Source organism: Dendrobates tinctorius, unplaced genomic scaffold, assembly GCF_039654945.1.
Source record: "Dendrobates tinctorius isolate UK_male_01 unplaced genomic scaffold, ASM3965494v1 ptg000093l, whole genome shotgun sequence".
Lineage (NCBI taxonomy): Eukaryota > Metazoa > Chordata > Amphibia > Anura > Dendrobatidae > Dendrobates > Dendrobates tinctorius.
Window position 1 is genome coordinate 7,568,967 of NW_027361761.1, and position 19,916 is coordinate 7,588,882.

At 43.6% G+C, this 19,916-nt stretch overlaps 1 protein-coding gene across 1 annotated transcript in view; it reads left to right on the top strand.

The window, feature by feature from the left end:
* The first annotated feature begins 2,324 nt into the window (after positions 1–2,324).
* The window catches only part of LOC141098537 (fibrocystin-like), a 167,952-nt gene continuing 150,360 nt past the window's right edge, over positions 2,325–19,916 (top strand). Inside the window, exons 1-4 of the mRNA XM_073586413.1 lie at positions 2,325–2,471; positions 3,502–4,374; positions 4,926–5,091; positions 8,045–8,193. Coding sequence (XP_073442514.1) covers positions 2,360–2,471; positions 3,502–4,374; positions 4,926–5,091; positions 8,045–8,193 — 1,300 coding nt within the window. The 5' untranslated portion in view covers positions 2,325–2,359. The remainder of the gene's footprint in view (positions 2,472–3,501; positions 4,375–4,925; positions 5,092–8,044; positions 8,194–19,916) is intronic.

Here is a 19,916-nt window from a genome sequence, read left to right on the forward strand (position 1 = left end):
GCCCTCATCAGTACAAATTAGTAGGTCTGATGTAGCTAAATGAGAGGTGTCTGATAAGGGATCTAAGGGGGATGTGTTTTTTTGTGGAGTGTGATTTTTATGATTTTTCCCCTTATGACATTCCCTTTTTGACTCACTATACTAATGAACACATACATAATTCCAGAAGATAATACGTGCGTCTTGGCAGGCATCCAGGATCGTCATGTCATCAGCACCGCACACTTCCAATGCCTCTGGGCAGCACAGGATAACGCCTTTAACAATAGTAAATGCGATCTTAAACATTAGTGTATTTATATTCTTTATTTTTGGAACTAACATATTTTAAGGGTAATGAACATGAGTTGTCTCATCACCCCTTAACCCTCTGCTGCTCATTAGCGCACACACAGTAGCTTGTTTATACGTGAGGCGGTCTAGTTCTAATCCTACAGTCTTTTTAAGATTTTATGTAATTGCAGGGGTGTTGGAGGATGATAGTTCCCAAAATGGGAGCGTCCTACTTCATATTTTGCACTGAGGCTTGGATTTTGCATTCAAGTGCATGAGATTGAACTGCATTACCAATCACGACACATTCACAGGTTATTTACTCTGATGATTGGTGGGGGTCGTGATTTTCTGAAACCCATCAATAAAAGATCAACAGCTTAAGCTAAGCTCTTCAAAAAATTGCAATAGAATAATAAAGTGGGTCGCCCTCCCAGGGCTGTGGGGAACTCAGTACCGGGCCGGTATCAGTGGGACGTGTCACAGCAGCGGTGACTCGGACCGTGGCCCTGGTCGTCCAAGCAATAGGAAGATGTGAATGGTGCAATGTAGTTAGGTGAATAGTTCGTGACGCCACCTGTGGTGCTCGGCAAGGGAGGTGTTAAGCCAACGCTGCATGCAGATCCTCTGGGACTGATGGTATGGTGCAGCAAGGGTGTAAAAGCTCCCCACAGGCGAAGCTATAGTCCCAGGGCAGTGTAGATGTGGTTGGCACGGGGATGTAGCAGTGCCGGAAAGGTAGGAAGCAGACAAGACACAGCGGGTGTAATTTCTGTACCTTTACTTGATAACTGCAGTCCAGGTCCTGATTACAGATGGTAACGGAGCAGGCTAGCCTGGAAGCAATTCAGGGATTCTCTCTCAGCAGACGGGCTGTGCAGTCTCCTTACTAGCACTTGTTTGCGGGATCTCCAGTACCGAGTTACACTGGAGTTCCTCCTGTCAGATGTTCTCAAGAACCTCACTTGCACGGCAGACAGCTGTAGCCTATCTCGGGGACTCTCTACTCCTAAGTCCCGGCTCACTATCCAAGCTGCTGTTGTGCCCTCAGGTCTTAGATGGGAGTAGGGCATTTACAGCCTCCTACTCCTCTGGTGTCTGTTGCAGGACCGTTAGTATCCGTACAACCGTGGAGACCAGGCTCCAGTTCATGCGCTCTCTCCAGAGATCAGCTCTTCCTCTCAGCTCTATCTCAGCGCTCCTTCCACACGTCTGCACACTTCATCCTCTGCAGACTAACTAACTACCCACTCCTTCCTCTTGGCCCTCAGAGAGCACTCCTCCCCTTAATCCCGGTTTAGCGTTCCCCCTGCTGGCCTGGAGTGGAACTGTGTTGCATGCATAGATTGACTGCGAGAGAGACCCATCATTGCCTCCAAGCCTGGCATTACCCTCCCCTAGAGGAAGGCAAAGCCACTGTGGCGACCATACCCCTGGGGGCGCCACAAAAGTATATTAGCCTCCAACCATATTTCTTTCCTTTAAACCATTGATGTCTAGATTTTGAGGCCCTAGCCACGAATGACTTCCAGTATAGTTGTGATGACCGGTAGTTATTCTGTCAAGAGCAGATGTCCACACATTGTAATGACAGCAAAATTCAAGCAGGTGTTCAGTCTCTGCATAGCCTTGGAGGACAAGGGTGTATATGCCAAAGGAAACTGCAGCTGGGAAGGCTCATACTGGCCCACTGAGGGACTAGGAAATCTCCTGGTGGGCCCACGGTGCCAGTGCTAGTTTTAACTGGATATGCATCCATAAATGTACATTCAGCTGAAAATTATTGTGGAGATGATTGCCCTTGGCTTTCTGCTCCATGGTACTTATACACGCCACCAGCCTATCAGAGCTGATAATTTCAGGGACACCAACAAATCTTTTGCCCAGTTATTTAAGGTACAGGACTGGGGCACTAAACTGTATCCCTGTCCCAGGTAAAGGAAAGTCTGGCTATAACTCCAGCAACCTCCCCTTTGAAGAGAATATACATAAATAAACATTTAATAAATTCTGTGTTAAATGCAGAAACTCTTTTTTGTTATCAGGTACTGTCCATTCGATTGGAGAAACTGTGAGAATCGTACTGATGGCAGAGGTCGGCTTGTTGTCTCGCAATATCCAAATCGACACTGACACACCCTGCTCTGGTAGCATTATGGTGGGCCAACATACTAGCGATCTTGGGGACAAATACTTTGGTATGTCAAAAGCTGCTTTCCTATGAAAAATATTTTTTAGTACGTTTCACGTCACTACTGCGGTTAATAAACATTAAAAATATTGCTATCTAGTTTACCGCATGAAAAAAATAATGTTTTCTCTTCTTGGTGGCTGTTAGGGTCAATCAAAAAGATTCCAAGGACCCAGTCCAGTGGTCACGTCAGTAGTCTGTTGTCACTGAATCAGAACCTTGCGAACCGCCTCCTACCTGCCAGTATCCCCAGCGTCTCTTCTAATTAGTAGCCCCGACGTAAAGCCGGTGTCACACTGCAATGATGACGTCACGACCGGATCTGTTAATTAAAAGAAGTGCTTCAGATAGGAGGAGGTTTGCAGGGCTGTAGACTGGTAGCCACAGATATCCAAACTGGCAGCTGGATCAGGGTCCTGTGAAACTTTTTATCAACCCTACATCTCAAATGGATTTTGATATCTGGCAAACTAGAGACACCGATGGTTATTGTTTTGGCAATTTTGCTACGTGTCACGACACGGTAGTCTCAGAAAGCAGTACTAATTCTTTAGATATTAGCGAATGTTAAAAGGATATTTTCCACCACGATAACCTCTTCTTGTTATTAAAGCTAAGCCTTTCCTGGGATCATCTTTTCTCCAGTGGTCTAACCCCTCATCATAGATCAGTGCCACAAGTCAAAAAACAGTAAAGTTGTACGCCTGACACCTGACGCCCATACACAAAGCAACGTTTTGACCTTCAAGCTCTTTGTCAAGTTTAATACAGACTAGAAAGGTAGAAAAGTCCCTTTGTGTATGGAGAAATAAAATCTTTTTCTACATTTTTTTGCAACCCCTGGTGAGTCTCCACTTCCCGCTATCAGTTACAGTTCTATCCCCAAGTAGGTCCACTTCCAAAAAAAATCAGTACACTAATTTTTTGCAGCCACTTCAATGTTACTTAACTGTTTAAAATATTTTTTTTATTTTCTTTTGTTTTTATTTTTGTCGAAAATGTGCAGGCTGTAACAACAATAATTTATTTTATTTTAGGATCTTTGGAGCTTTCAAATGTTGAAATTTCAAATTTTGGCACCTCTTCGTTTCCATCGATCAACTTTATGAACACCTCACAAAGTTCTTCGATTTCACATTCAAGCATTCACCACAGCTGTGGATGTGGTATAAGAGCAACCAACAGTACAAATATTATGTTACATGCTAACATATTATATAACATCGTTGGACATGGGGTTCACCTTGATGGCGGGAACCATGTTGTAACTGATAACCTTCTTGTCTTAATGCAGCAACCCAAAACCCAAGTGGAATGGGTGATGGGCATGAAGATCAGTCCACTAACTGACATTTTCTTGTCTGGAAACTCGGTAGCTGGATCGGAAAGGATTGCGTATCACGTACCAGGCAAAGGATGTAATTTTGAAAAAAGGTTATGGCAGGAGAATGTTGCCCATTCCAGCCTTCATGGAATTCACGTCTACTGGGAAGATGACCCTAAAAACTGCACGAAAATATCTGGATTTCTGTCTTATAAGAACTATGACTATGGTCTTTTCTTTCACGTGGAAGGCAGTGCAGTGGTGGAAGATGTGACTCTTGTTGACAATCGGGTTGGCCTTTTACCAATTGTTTCCCAGCATTCTGCTTTTAATTCCTTAATGCAACACATATCACTCCACAACTCAGTAATAGTGGCCACCAGCTCAGCATTTGACTGCTTACGGGACAGAATTAAGCCTTTTTCTGCCAATGTTACTCAAAAAGACCGAGCTCCATCTTCTCCTTACAGTGGACGGGTTGGCATTCTTTGGCCAATGTTTACTGAAAGGCCCAGACGATGGCCGGATTACCCATGGCACATGCTAGCAGCTGAAGGAACCGTCTCTGGTATCATGAAATTACAAGGTCAGTCAAGCTTTTACTTTGGACATTTTTTGAAAAAAAAATAATGAAATTGCTCTGTATTAAAAAAGGAATCAATTGGATAATAATGAGAATGCCACAGCCTAATGTCAAACAGATACTTCTAGTTAACACTACTGCCCAATTTGGGCCATTTGTTCCAAGTTGTTACCAATGGCAGTATGCCCGTATGACAACCAACTTACTTGACCAGAAACAGAGTAAGGAAAATATCAATGATGGTTGTGACCATCAACCCTGTGAGCTGAAGTCCCTGGATAAGCTAAGCATCCCTTAGTCTCCAATTTTGATCCTAGTATACCTGCCGAACAAGACATTGGATTTTTTTTAGTTACCTACTTTGGAATAATAAAATAATATTTTTTTAGGAAGGTTATTAGGGTACTGACCCACTTTAGCACAGTATCTTCACTGGAGAGCAAAAAAGTTAAACTAGGTACAGTGTTCCCCTAATTCTGTTGTCCGTATGGCCTTATATAAGGTATACATTTTCTATATAATTAAAGCTCTAAATTTTCCATTAATCCCATCAGATGTTACATTTTCTGGATTTAAGAAGAGCTGCTACAGTGATGACTTTGATACTTGTATCATGACTATTCCTGGAAACATGGCCATAACCTGTCCAATCACAGCCGATAGGATCAAGATGTCGGACATAAGATCTGACCACATCTTCTACTTCCATCCACAGAACAGGTGTTGTAGAAACTTTCTTTCTATCACTTTTGTGCTGTTTTACATGACCTTGTACTTTCCGTTTTACCTCCCTTAATTCTAGAACTACTGTAATACTACTCTGGTGCCCACTGTGCTTTTCTGCCACTTGGAAAACACATGAAATTAAAAGCAAGAAATTTATTACATGAGCTTAGAACTGAGGGAAATTGCAATTTCACTGACAAATACGATGAAAGAAAATGTTGGCCAAGCACAAGATGACTTTCAAAAGAGTATCCTTCATTTCACTTGGACCCTTTTGTGTGAAATTTTTCTCCTTCTTTTATAGCAATTTTCTCCATTTCTTGCTATATATCTCTAGTTTGCTGATTTAAACCCATAAATAGCAGAGCTGAACCTTCTATGTGCACATCATGCTCAGTTACATCTGCAATCCATAAACATGACTAAAAAGAATAACTTAAACTTACAGCAGCCATTGTTCTTTGTTATGGAGGCATCATTTAGTCACAGGGTCACACGGTCTTTGAAGAAATGCAGAGTCTGTCCTCTCTTCTCCTCTTTTCTCCTCTCTCTCCTATTATTATAGTATTATATCAGTGAGTATTAGGGTAAGTCAGTAGGCTGTGCTTACCACACATCAGTGACATTTTTGACTGTTCCCTCGGTATTTTCTTATACGAACCCTGTCACCAGATTTTCCCGATATAAAGTACAGACACCACCTTTAAGTCTTCTTTTACAGCATTTTAGTATGTATGTAAGCCCCCAATCTCTTCTGCATAGCATAAAAAGACCTTTTTTAACACCCATAGAAGGCACGGTCCAGTCCGATGGGCATGTCTGATTTTCATCCGGTGCCTCCTCTCTTCCTACAGTCGCCGTCTTCCTTTCCTCCTTCATGTTGCTGAGATGTCCTACATCATACTCCGTATCTCTCAATATCTCTTTTGTGCAGGTGCACTCCTCCCTGTCCTGCCAAGAGCAGAGCAAAGTACTGTAATGCCCTGGGAAAGGTAGAAGAGTGACGATGACCGGAAAGAAAAGCTGGCACATGTGTATCACAGCATTTTGCTCTGCCCTGTTCCTGATAACGTCAGTTGGGCAGGGAATTAAAACCCACTTACTCCCTTCCCCGATTCCTTATATTCTTGGTTGCTCCTGCCTCTGTCCCTCCGACTCTTTGCCGGGTTCCTGGTCCCACTTCTATTCTCTCTGCTGTTCCCCTGCCATCCAACCAAGGCCTCATATGTGACAATGGCTCATGGCTTCTTCCTGGTACTGCTACTCAACTTGAAATAGTCTTTTGAATTTGCATCAACCTTGATGGTTTCTCTACTGCGGTTACCAGAAATTGAAGACTTTTTCTGGGAAAGTAAATTAGAAATTTCTTGCCACAGTAACCATAAACCTTAGTGAGATGTTAAAGACAGGGATTTCCTTAAGGGGGTTATTTCAAACATCACAAGTTGCTCACAGTATGGTATAGGAGAGAGCTTGCAACCAGTGGAACTCCCAGCAATTCTGAGTTTGATGCTCTGGAACTCAAGAACAGGGCACTACAGCCCCAGAAGAGCTCATGCTTGTCCTTCACTCCATTCATTATCTATGGGAGTGCCGTGAAAAGTACTCGGCTTTTTCTAACATTTTTAGGCCCCGGCCTGAACGTAATGGAAAAATTGAATTTAGCAAAAATAATGACCATGTGACCTCTCTAGTGATTAAATGTTTAGCAGATTCAGTATAAGCTAAATTTTTATGACCTGTCACTACACGTACCACCACGCTGCGCCCTCACTCAGTTCCCCGGACAACCCTCCGATTGCCCTCCTTTTGGAGATCATATTAGTCTGACAAATGCCCAATGAGCAACCATCCTACAAATCTGATACAATTGGATTTAGCGATGTTTGAGAAAGACCCAGGCTGGGTCAAAACAAAACCGTGTTTATCGCTTTTCCAGTTTTTTGCAAAGTCTCTGCGAGTGTGGCTGATCACTCCCTACCTGACTACATAAAGAGTCAGAAGGATCTGCTCAAGCGACATCCACAGAAGATCTATGGTTAGTTCTCCAAGATATTTGAAATAACCTCCTGCCAAGTTCCTTAAAAAAAAAAGAAGAGTATATGATTTTTTTCTGTTTTGCAGGCAAAGTGCGGTCACGCCAAATTGTAATGTGATTTATATTTCTCATTTCTTCAATCGCTTTTCATTTTTTTGACTGAAAACAATCAACCATTAATACTTCTATTTTTGTACCCACAAGTGTTTGATTGGGTTGGGGTCCGGGGACTGTGGAGGTCAATCCAGCACCTCTACTTCAGTATTATTGAACCAATCTCAACGTATGGTTTGTGTCGTTGTCCTGCTGGAATACTATGTCGTCCTTTTCATACCCATAGTATTTGAGTATATGAAGTAACTCCTCTTGTAGGATACTCACATGTAGCTCAGCATCGAGACCACAATCGACACCTGGTCAAGTATTCAACGCCTCTGGCTGTAAAACAACCCCATATCATCAGACTTCTTCCACCTAACTTGACAGTTTCTTTAATTTCTCGATCCATTGGGCCCTTTTTCCCTTTTGTTCTTTCAAACCTATTTTCACGCATCAGAGTCTAGTCCATTGACTTTTGTCTCATTGCTCCAAACCACCTGTTTCTAATCTTCTACTGTCCACTTTTCGTGCTTTTTTTTGCAAACTCAAACCGACGTTTCTTATGACGAGACAGCCGAGATGATTGTCTATAAAATGATGTCAGTCTCACGTTCAAAGCAGTAGTGCATGGTCCCTCAAAAGTTCAAAACATTGCTGCCCTTTTGCTCGTCACTGTAAGTGGGGCAAATCTCATGAGGATACATGTTAACCAAGGAGTAATATGGACATTTTGCAGTTTCATATTAAAATAAGAAATAGCGATATACCAAAGGGATTCGGCAATTACATTGTCTTCTCATTGCATTTCAGAACCACGAGCTGCCCATTATCTGCTGAATGTTCTGGAGCACAAGCAGCGCTATTCAAAGATCTGGATGGCAGTTTTCTAGGTCGCGGTCCTACAGTCACTGTGTTTCCCATTTCAGAACTTGACTTTGTACATCCCTGTTACAATATTGGTAAGTAAATACTCTTGAAAGGTGATTTTTCAGGGAAATCTCTGAAACGAACATGAACAATCCATTCATGTCTTCAACGTACAATTTACATGTTCATAGAATCATAGAATCGTAGAGTTGGAAGGGACCTCCTGGGCCATCTGGTCCAACCCCCTGCTCAAAGCAGGATTCGCTAAATCATCCCAGACAGATGTCTGTCCAGCCTCTGTTTGAAGACTTCTATTGAAGGAGAACTCACCACCTCTCGTGGCAGCCTGTTCCACTCATTGATTACTCTAACTATCAAAAAGTTTTTTCTAATATCTAATCTGTGTCTCCTCCCATTCAGTTTCATCCCATTGCTTCTAGTCTTTCCTTTTGCAAATGAGAATAAAGATGATCCTTCTACAATGTGACAGCCCTTGAGATATTTGTTGATAGGTCTATGCTAATATATTGCCAATGGCACCCTTTTAAAACAGTCTGGGTGGGAATTTGGACTTGATAGAGTAGCCTGATCTACTCCACAGAAGGACACCTTTTCACATCATGTTCAGTAGGTACGGCTGGAGAGCACCCAGACAACACACACAAGTGTCTGGTCAACATGACTCTGAGGAAAGTCCCAAAGTCATCTTAATTTATTTATACCAAGCAGCTCAAACAGTTCAAACCTTATGCATGTTTACGAAGTGATACACGTACAGTAGTAAATTCCATTAAATAAGCAGGAATAATAGTTTTTAAGAAGATCAAAAAAGTCATGGTCACTTGGAGTACTGTCAACCCATATGACAATTGTCTTAAGGTCAAAATATATCTGCAAGCATGTCTGCAAATCTATGTTGTTAACCTTTGGATTACAAATTTCATCAAGCATTACAGATTAGTAGATTAATATAAGAACTCAAATAATCTTTACTCTTCTAATGGTTCGTTTATAGTTACCTTCAGGGTAACGTCACACTTTGAAGAGAGATTCTATTGGAGAACCAACAAAAAGCAGATGATAACTCCATTATTTCCTTACTCTTAAGTTTGGGGTCATGGTGAAATGTCAACAGTGACCCCCCGGACCCAGCACACTCGAATTGACACTCAACTGGCATTGGTCGAAAATAATCCTATGTAGAGAATAGTAGGTTTTCATCATTACCACCAGTAACTCCTAGACTGGGGCAATATTTAAGAGTTCTATCCCTTTTCAATACACTATGTCTTCATCTGTGAGCAGGTTGCGGGATGCAGTAACGGACAGGAGGCAGAGCAAGGGTTAACGTTAATTTTACTTGAATAGGGGCATACTCCACGCAGGGAGGAGAAGGGAGAGACAGTGGTAGGGCAGATGATATAAGCACAGTAGATGTGCAGAGGGAGGAAACAAAGGTAATAAGTATAGCAACTGTTCATGAAGGGTTAACTTATCAGTCCAACTGTAGAGTCCTAAGTTTCAACAGTGGCGCCAACGCTGTTAGTGTGTGATGAATCCGGTGTCGTCCTGCAGGCATTGATTATTCGGTTTCTGGCGGTGACAGTGAGTCTTTGACATCTTGTGCGGGGTCCTGGATCCAGGATGCATGATGTAAAGTGAAGTGCAGTATTTAAACACTGCCAGAGCTAGACGAAGCTCAGCAGAAGTATGCGGGTGAGAGCGGGAACAGTTCTCGGTGTGTCCACCTGGTCTTTCTTAGGCGGCACGCATGTGGTATCTATTGACCCGGAGCGTTGAGTACCTTCTGCTGCGGGAGCCAACGGGCATACAGCAGTTCTCTGGTCACAGTCTCTGTAAGTGGCAGCAGGGATTCTATAGCGCAGTCCTGCACTGTCATGGTGGTCAGAGGACGGAGCACCAAACTTCCCCTGCTGCGTGTGCCCGCCAAGTCTCCCCGCTTTTTTGCACGCTCTGCCCTTTTTAGCTTAGCTACACCCCCTGCTGTCGAGTGCAAAGGTCGGTCTGGGTTTCTAAGCTTTCCACCGGACAACAAAGGAGAAATCCCCGACAGTTCTGGACCTGACGCAAGAGAGATACCCCCGGTCCGATCTTTCCTCTTACACTCCTCCTCTCCTTTTGCTCGCCATTCCACGGGCGAGAGTTCTTGTAGTATGCGATGACATTCTCCTATTCCTTGAACAATTTGTTGCCAAATAAATTGATCTTGATCGTATCTGTTGGGGGGTATCCTGGCTGTGGCCCGTACGGAGTGCCGCAAGTCAGAAGGAGTAGTCGAGTCAGGTTGGGTAGTCAAGTCAGGCTGAACAGACAAGGGCCGGGATGCGCCCATTTCCAACAGAGCAGCCACTTCAGGAATTTCAGGAACTTCAGGCAATTCATCTTCTTCACAATCAGCAACAGCAGAAGGGCATATTTCAGGAGCACTTTGCACCTCTTCAATTTGATCAGGATCTCTCGACAAACAGGGACGTAGCATGTTCCGTTGAACTACGTATTGCCTTCCCCTTCAGGTTGGACTTCATAGACGGGCCCTTCCGAGATGATTCTCCGCTTCGCCCGATATGGGGTCTTTTCCCATCGGTACTCCAGTTTATCCCGAGGACGCTTATGTCGGACCAACACATGGTCCCCATCCGTGGGTAGTTCTTCTCTGGCTCCAACTCCAGCTCTGTAATCTCTCTTCCTGGCCGGCCGAACAGCAGGGTATATGGAGTGTAACCGGTGGTGCAATGTACTCGTTTGTTATAAAACCACAATAACTCAGCTACCGGGCTTTTCGGTCTTCATCTAATGTCCTTAACATCTGGATAAGAGTCCGATTGAACCGTTCACAGGCTCCATTTCCCTGAGGGTGGTAAGGTGTCATCTGAGAATTTTTGATCTGATAGTCGATGCAGTCCTCCATCACTCACCCGAGAAAACAGGCGCCTTGATCGGAGTGGATTCTCTTCAGGCAGTCGTACACTTGAATGAAATTCGTGCAGATGGCATGTGCCGCTGATTCGGCAGTTTGATCACGTGTCGGAGTCACAATGGTGAACTTAGTGAAGTGGTCCGTCATTACTAGACAATGCACATATCCGTGCTGAGCCGGACCTATCTTCAGGTAATCTATCAATACTTCTAGAGGAGCAGAAGTCAAGATAGTCTGTGTGGGAGCTCTCTGCTCGAGAGGTTTAGCTAATTCGCAGTTTCTACAATGCCGACAGGCCTCTTCCACCACAGCTTTCAGGCGAGGATGATAACCTAGATTCTGCAGCCACTGACAGGTCTTCTCTTGACCGAACTGAGCTCCTCTTTCATGTGCTTCCGTGGCCTTCTTAGCTAGGTTGACATCAAGTTCCCGTTGTAACTGAACCATTCAGTACAAAAGTCCATTCTTCAGTTCGAGACTTTCCCACTGTCGAAGGATCTGCAGAGTCCCTGAGGACAGGGCGTGTCTCTCTCTCTGACTGGGAAGTTGTTTTAAAGTTACCCACTGTCTCATTTGAATGAGTTTCCCATCTTCTTGTTTTAACCGGACCCACTCATCACGGGACCGTCCCAGTATGCATTCCCGAGACATTGCCTGTACCTGTTCCTGCATAGCTGCCAATGTCCTGGCAGTATCCTGGAACTCAACAACCTCTTCAGCCTTCAGCTCTTCATCTCGGTTGGTCCCCGACTTCTCGTTTGTCACTCTGGACAAGGTATCTGCGTGAATATTCTCAACTCCCCTCTTGTAGGTGATTTTATATTGAAACTTTGTGAGCCACCCAGCGCCGCTCCAGGGCCCCTAATTTCACGTTTTCCAGGTGGGCCAAAGGGTTATTATCGGTGCGTACCAGGACTTCGGAGCCAGACAAGTATTCCGCAAACTTCTCAGTCATGGCCCACACTAATGTCAACAGCTCCAGTTTGAATGAACTGTAATTGTCTGGATTCCGTTCAGAGTCATGTAGGGACCGGCTCGTGTAGGCAATTATTCGCTCTTTTCCGTCTTGGATCTGAGACAACACAGCTCTGAGTCCATGCAGACTTCTATGAGTGTGGAGAATAAATGGCTGGGAAAAGTCTGCATAGGCTAACACTGGTGCTTCAGTCAAAGCCACCTTCAAAGCTCAAAATGCTTTCTCATGACGTTCTTCCCATGGAATAGTCCTGTTCTTTGCACCAGATGGCACCCCTTTCAACAGTTCCAGCAGCGGGCTCACAATGCGAGTAAAGTTCTTTCCGAATTGCTGATAATACCCAGTGAGCCCCAGGAAGGCTCAAACATCTTTTACAGTCTTCGGGGTAGGCCAATCTTGTACTGCGGCAATTTTCTCATGGGATGGTCTCACTCCCTCTGCAGAGATGACATGTCCCAAGTACTCAATCTAGGTGTGAAACAGATGACACTTCTGAGTTTTCACTTTCAAACCGTGTCTCTGAAGACGGCTCAACACCTGTTCCAGTCTTTGCAGATGTTCCTCGAAAGTGGCGGCATACACGATGGTATCATCCACATAGATGAGAGTGGCCTCAAAGTTCAAGTTACCTAGACACTTCTCCATAAGTCACTGGAAAGTACCGGGAGCATTAGCCAAGCCAAACAGCATCCGGTTGAATTCATACAGGCCCATAGGCAGTATAAAGGCCATCTTTGCTCGGACATAGTTACTTGCCAATAGCCACTGGCTAGATCCAACGACATGAAGTATTTCTCACTTCCCAGTGCAGATAATGATTCCTCAATACTTGGTAGCGGATATGAATCTCGCACAGTTCAGGCATTCAGTTTATGACAGTCCACACAGAAACGTAAAGTTCCATCTTTCTTTCGTACCATCACAATGGGAGCAGCCCACTTGCTCTGATTCTCTCGAAAAACTCCACTCTGTAGCATCTGTGTCAGCATCCCCTTCATGTCTTGGTACATTTGTGGTGGGATTTGTCTTATGGGCACGGCATTTCAAGTTGGGATCTCGTGGGTGATTGCCATAGTACAGCCGAAATCGTCCTTGTGACGTGCAAACACATCCTGATATCACCCTAATAGAGCTTCTACCTGCTGGACCTGTTGTGGTGTAAGTTCTGCTAATTCAGCCCTTATTTGTTCCAGAATACGGCGTCCCTCCTGCAGGTGCTGAGGTTCTGGTACCGAAAATTTGTCTACAACCACGGTCCAAGGATCTCCCTGTCAATTGTGCGGCCAGTGGCAGTGGTGGTATCTGCTCCTCCAAAATGCCCAGAATTTGCGCAACTTCACTCCGTAGTGGGAGTGTGAGATTATCTTCTACCAGATTAACACATCACACTGGGACCGTCCCGTCGTGCACAGTAGCTAACGTCCATGCAACGAGGAGCCCTGGAGGTAGTTGCTCCATAAAAGTTGGCTCTATATGTATCTCGACTCTTTCCAGAGGGGTACAAGCCCTGACGGGTAGAATAAGCATGGTCTGGCATGGCGGCAGAACCAGGTTGGCTGTGGCTGGAACGATTACTTTCCCTAACATCTTCCCGTCACTAGAAGTTTCTTGAGATTGGGCCATATGGATTAGTTATTGGAACACTCTCCTCTGGGGAGTGCGAGGGCTCCACTGTTTCAGGAACACATCTGGGGACTCATTGAAGAGAACACTTCTTCTTACACATCAATTTCATCTGACCACCACAATCATCATATCTACCACTAGCGTTGAGCGACTTTGGTCGGATCGGGTTTCATGAAACAAAATTTTAATGTAATCCGCTCAATGCCGACTTTTATTTCCCATTGACTTGCATTGGGGTCGGGTTTGGGACGAAACTCCGACTTTTTTATGCCCTAGTCGGACCAGTTTCATCTGAAACAAATTTTGTTTCATGAAACCCGATCCGACCAAAGTCGCTCCACTCTAACTACCACTAGTGGTCTTCAAATCATTAGAGCCAACAGTGGAAGAGTTAAGGAAGATGCCATTATCGGGATGCGATAGGTAAGCAATGAAATCGGTTTGTAGATAAGTATCTTCGTAGACTCCGACATTTCTAATAATTTGCCATTTATTTTCAATAATCAGGCATTCCTACTACCCTTAATATATGCGGTTTCCAGCATACGGTAGATTTCTCCCGTTGCATCTATATTTCAGGTTGCTATTTAGCATCCTGTATTTTCTGATATCCTTGCTGAAATTCAACGCTTTTCTAGTCTGTAGCTGTAAGAACTTCAAATAGCATTATTGGGATCTTACTTTTTTTTTTTCATCCTGAGCGGCTCCATTCTTCAGGACTGACAGGACGGCGGAGATACAGATACAACTGGAAGGCTGACAGAAGACGCGTCTGCCTGTATCTAAGCCTGAATATGCCATTTTCTAGTAGCCCGAGGGAGAATCTCATTTTCTTTCCTAGGCAATTATAAGCCTCAAAGACTGAAACTAGGTATATGTCTCTTTAATCTCCGCAGAAATTTATGTTCTTGCTTTCGACCGCTGATGTCCTGGGTTCTGCAGCCTTCTAATATAAAATACTGCCAGGAATCTAAGACAAAAAAAAATGACAAAAGCAGCAGAAAATGGCTCCGAGTCTGTTATTTCTCTGACGCCGAGGTTACATAGACAATCTGTTTATAATACTGGAGATAACATGTCGTTCTCAAGGCAAAGTAATGGCGCTCTACCTAGACTTTGTACCGTATAAGAAAGAAGATTAATACAAATACTGTGCTCTACACAAACCAGATTTTTATCTTTTTTTGTAATGAATGTTGCAAATAAAAACAGATTGCAATAGGAAATATTGGAAAATATATACAATATATAGACAAAAGTATGTGCCCCCTCCTGAATACACCTCTGAGTACACGCTTTCCTGACCTCCCTTTCTACATCCATAGAAATTAATATGGAGTCGCCCCTCTGCAGATATAACGGCTCGTGCTCTTCTGGGAAAGATTTCTACAAGATTTTGGAATTTTGGCCCTTCATCCAGACGATCATTTGTGGGGTCAAACCCTGATTTTGGGGGATGCTGGGCTCATAATCTCCATTATTGATGTTGGATGGGGGTATGCGTGGCAGCTCATGTTCTCCACCTTCCATGTCGGTGTGGACCTTGTGCTCTGGACACTGTCATGGGGAACAGAAAAGGGTCTTCTCCAAACTGTTCCCGCAAAGCTGAAGCTACAATTGTCCACAATGTCTTGTGCTGAAGATTAAGATTTTCCATCACTGGAGCTAAGAGCCCAATGCCGACCCCTGATAACAAGATCATATTATCTTCCTCCACCAACTGTACAGGGGGCACAATGCAGTCAGGGGGGATATCCTCCTGGAATCACCAAACCATCACTGTACAGAACACGTCTCCTCCAGAGTCCAGTGATGGCGGCTCTACACCACTCCATCTGACACTCGACATTTTGCTTGGTGATGTACGGTTTCATGGAGCTGCTAGGCCATGAAGCTCCGGGGGGGGGGGCGCAGTGTTTGTGCTGATACCAGACGATGTTTGGACTCTGCAGTTATGGGGTCCGCAGAGAAATGGTGACTTTTCTGCTCCTCCCGCTCTGTAACTAGGCTGGATGTTACGCACCAGCGACAATGAGGCTGAATGATAAATGTTGCCCACACCTCTTGATTCAATATTTTTTGCTTTGTAGTGTGCATAGGGTCACTGCAAAAGTATTCAACCCCTCAGAAAGTCTACTTATTTGTCTGCATTGCAGATAATAACCCACAGATTTTTGCAGAAAGCATTTTTGTTGGAGTCCCAAATTTAATAGGTAAAAAGATAGATAAGACTAGAGGGCATGAATGAGGGAAACCAAATATAGCGTCCTACAAAGCATTTGCTTTATGCAATTTTATTCATGTATTAAGGACACAAAGGTAATTAAATAAATTAGTGTCACTGCAGGAAGCAAATTGTACAATTGCAAATTCAGTTTAGTAGCAAAATGCGCAACCTTTGTGCAGTTTGCAATAAACCAATTAAATACGAACAATGTACGGTTAATAGCTTGACACAAAATGCAACTTTTACTGACTACTGCAGTCTCAAAATTATTTATCACCTTCTTGACAAACATATTTAATACTTAGAAGAGCCCCTTATGGCTGTTATAACCTGCTGCAAATGTGTGGCATAACCAGACACCAGTTTCTTGCAGCATTCCTTTGGAATCTTTACCCATTCCTGGTGGCTTCTGAGTCACTAATATTCTTGATGGCTCTGTGCTCTTCACCAGCTTTCAACAGTACCAGCACCCTCAGGATGTCCCCTTTGGCTGTTATGACCTGCTGCAAATGTGTTGCATAACCAGACACCAGCTTTTAGCAGCATTCCCGAGGAATTTTTGCTCGTTCCTGTTGGCTTCCAGGTCACTAATATTTTTGGTGTTTCTGTGCACCACAACAGCTTTCAACAGTACGAGAATCCTTAGGATGTCCCTTTTGGCTGTAATGACCTGCTGAAAATGTGTTGCATAACCAGAAACCAATTTCTGGCAGAATTCCTGACGAATCTTTGCCCATTCCTGGTGGCTTCCAGGTCACTAATATTGATGGCTCTGTGCTCCGCAACAGGTTTTAACAGTACCAGTGTCCTGAAGGTGCCCCTTATGGCTGTTATAACCTGCTGCAAAGGTGTTGCATAACCAGACACCAGTTTCTGGCAACATTCCCTTGGAATCTTTACCCTTTCCTGGTGGCTTTCAGGTTACTAATATTTTTGGTGTTTCTGTGCTCCGCAACAGCTTTTAGCAATACCAGTGTACTGAGGATGCCCCTTTAGGCTGTTATGACCTGCTGCAAATGTGTTCCATAACCAGACACCAGCTTCTGGGAACATTCCTTAGGAATCTTTACCCATCGCTGATAGCTTCCAGATTACTAATATTCTTGATGGCTCTGTACTCTGCAACAGCTTTCGACATTACCAGCATCCTGAGGATGCCCCTTTTGGCTGTTATGACCTGCAGCAAATGTGTTGGATAACCAGACACCAGCTTTTGGCACCATTCCCAAGTGGCTTCCAGGTCACTAATATTTTTGGTGTTTCTGTGCTCGACAACAGCTTTCAACAGTACCAGCGTCCTTAGATGCCAATACTGTACTTTAAAAAGTGTTGCATCAAAATAGATACAACCCAAGGCCTGGACCGACTTATCTGGCATTTTGCTGATTTGCCCAATGGCCAGTCCGGTCCTGATAGATAAATAGACTGATTTCAATAATTTTATTCCAATCCATTTTGTTCCCTTACTTTTCTATGTACAGCATTTTTCAGATCAACCAGGGTCAAAATTCCAAGTTCCATCTTTATGTTTTCTTATTTATATTCCATGTCAATAACCGCCTCATCTAAAACATCCGTGACAATATCCGTAACATATTTCTTCAAAGTAACAAGGCACCTCGAATCTGACCTTTGCTACCGAATCTGAGATTTTCACTAAGATTTGGAGGTTCCTGCAGTCTTATTTTTATCTTCTTTCCCACATGAGGAAGATCTTCAAAGGGTCCAAAATTAGACACAAGAAAAGCTCTGAAAATTATTTGCAGGGTTCTTGTAAGAAGAAATTGGAAGCATTTCATCATATTCTTCTTTTCCAAATATTAGCATTTAATGAGATACACATTTCCTTCATTTATTTTGAGTTTTCTCCAAGCCTGGCAAATACCAGAAACTCCAGTGTTATCGTAGGATAGGGACGCTGTTGATTTGTTTTCTTTTCATTCTTTCTGTTTTGATTGCGAGTTTTTTTTGGAAATCCGTCTGTTTTTGCACTGAAGGAGCCGCACTAATAAGATGGGACTTTAGGAGGAGGTAGAACAATCATACAAAATGTCTGCAGATCTTACAGAGATAGACAGCTGTATTTCAAACAGGATATTGAGGCGGCCAGATTCCCAAGAACAACGGGATTTCATTCATAAATACTTTACGAAAAGAATTTTGCCAACTCGCAGCGGAGGGACGCATGTTTCTCAGTAGGTTCAAGTGGAGTCAAGGCAAAGATCTTACAATATTGTCTTCATTACCATCCCACTGAGAACATGCCTTTATCTTTGTAATAAATGTATGGTTCAACAGACAAACTGGACCTTAGAGTTTTCGATTTTCCAATCACGAGTTGATAGGTATTCAACTTTGTCAAAGTGTTGATCTTCTTGTCCATGGTTGAGAGGATTTTTTATTTGTTTCTTTAGGCTATGTTCCCGTGATGAGTTTTTGGTGAGTTTTTTTTATGCTGCGTATTTTCAACAAAAAAAAATGCAAGTAACCTATTTTATTTAATGGGTCCAGAAAATCTACAACATCAAAAACTCACCAAAAGCTCATCGTGGGAACATAGTCTTAAGGTTCGGACTGACCAAACTGGTGAACTGTAAAGTCAGTCGCTAAGTCTTTCATTTACATGCATAGAACCATCATATTCTGCAGAACTCTACAGAGATTCTTATGACTGTCCCCACTGGGGTTTGCAATCTACATTCCCAATTAATATGTCTTTGGAGCGTAGGAGGAAACTGGAGTTTCCGGAGGAAGCCAACACCAACATGGAGAAAGTACAAACTCCTTGCAGATGTTGTTCTTGGTGGGATTTGAACTCAAGGCCCCAGCGCTGTAAAGCAACAGTGCTAACCACTGAGTCAGCATACTCATGATACATGATGTAGACCTCAGCTTTCCTTTTCGACTTTATCTTTCTTCTTCAGATTTGTCATTTGATACTTCTATTCTAAGTTCTACTAGTTTGTGGCATGCTAATTATTCATGCTTTGACAACCTATAACTTTACTTTGATCCTAATTCTTCCCTGCTCCAGACATTCCTATGCACCCTTGCTGCCCATTGGTGACTGAGGACCTTGATGTCCATCCTTACTTACACGTAATGCATTGTTGGTGAAGAATGGGGGATTGCTTAGACTCTACACCTCCGTTTAGGAAGTACCAAACGTCATTGCGTATAAGGGGAAGCCTTTTAAGATAAAAATGTATCTCAATGTACAATCTGTCTAAAAAAATTTATGTTTCAGCACTGCTGGTGCTACTGAGTGTTTCTCCTCCGTTCTGGGATGCTACTTCAGATTACATGGTGAGTGTCATGATCCAGGCCGGGTTTTGCATACTGTCTCTCTTTCCCAGTCTGATCATGTTAAGGGTTAACTTTTCTCTGCCTCATTCTGGCGTCAGGTCGGCTATTTCTCTCCACTGCATCCTGCAGGCGGTGTCAGTTATAGTTTCTGCCTTCATCATGTGTAGCTGACTCTGTTTACCCTGATTTCGTCCTACTGCTTTTACTGACTGAACCTGTGTTTGTTTATCTCCCTCTTCCCGTCCCGACGCTGTGTTCCTCTTCGTGTTTGGACTCCCTGGTACTTGACTTGGCTTGGACTCTGACCTGCTGTTTTGTCTTTGGTATATCTGCTCCTGACCGGTACTGACACTTTTGGCTTGTTTCTGGCTTTGTGTTTGCTTAATCCTTTGGTATTGCGCTACAGACTAATATCGACCCGGCTTGTTTGACTATTCTGCTGCCACCTGGTGGTGGCCTTGCTGCTGCGCTGCAGGTCTGCTCTTGCTGTGTGCAGTCCTCCCTCCACTCTATTTACATCTAGTGGAGCTTGCTTCTTTTTTCTTAACAGTGTTCACACAGGAAAAGGATTTGCCAGGGGAAATGCAGAGTGATAATGTAAACTCCCCATTACGTATTACCTGCCTAACACAGGAAGAAGGGCAGATCCGCCTTAGTAAGATTAAAATTGACAAATCACCAGGCCCTGATGGCATTCACCCTCGGGTATTAAGGGAGTTAAGTAATGTGATAGACAGGCCTC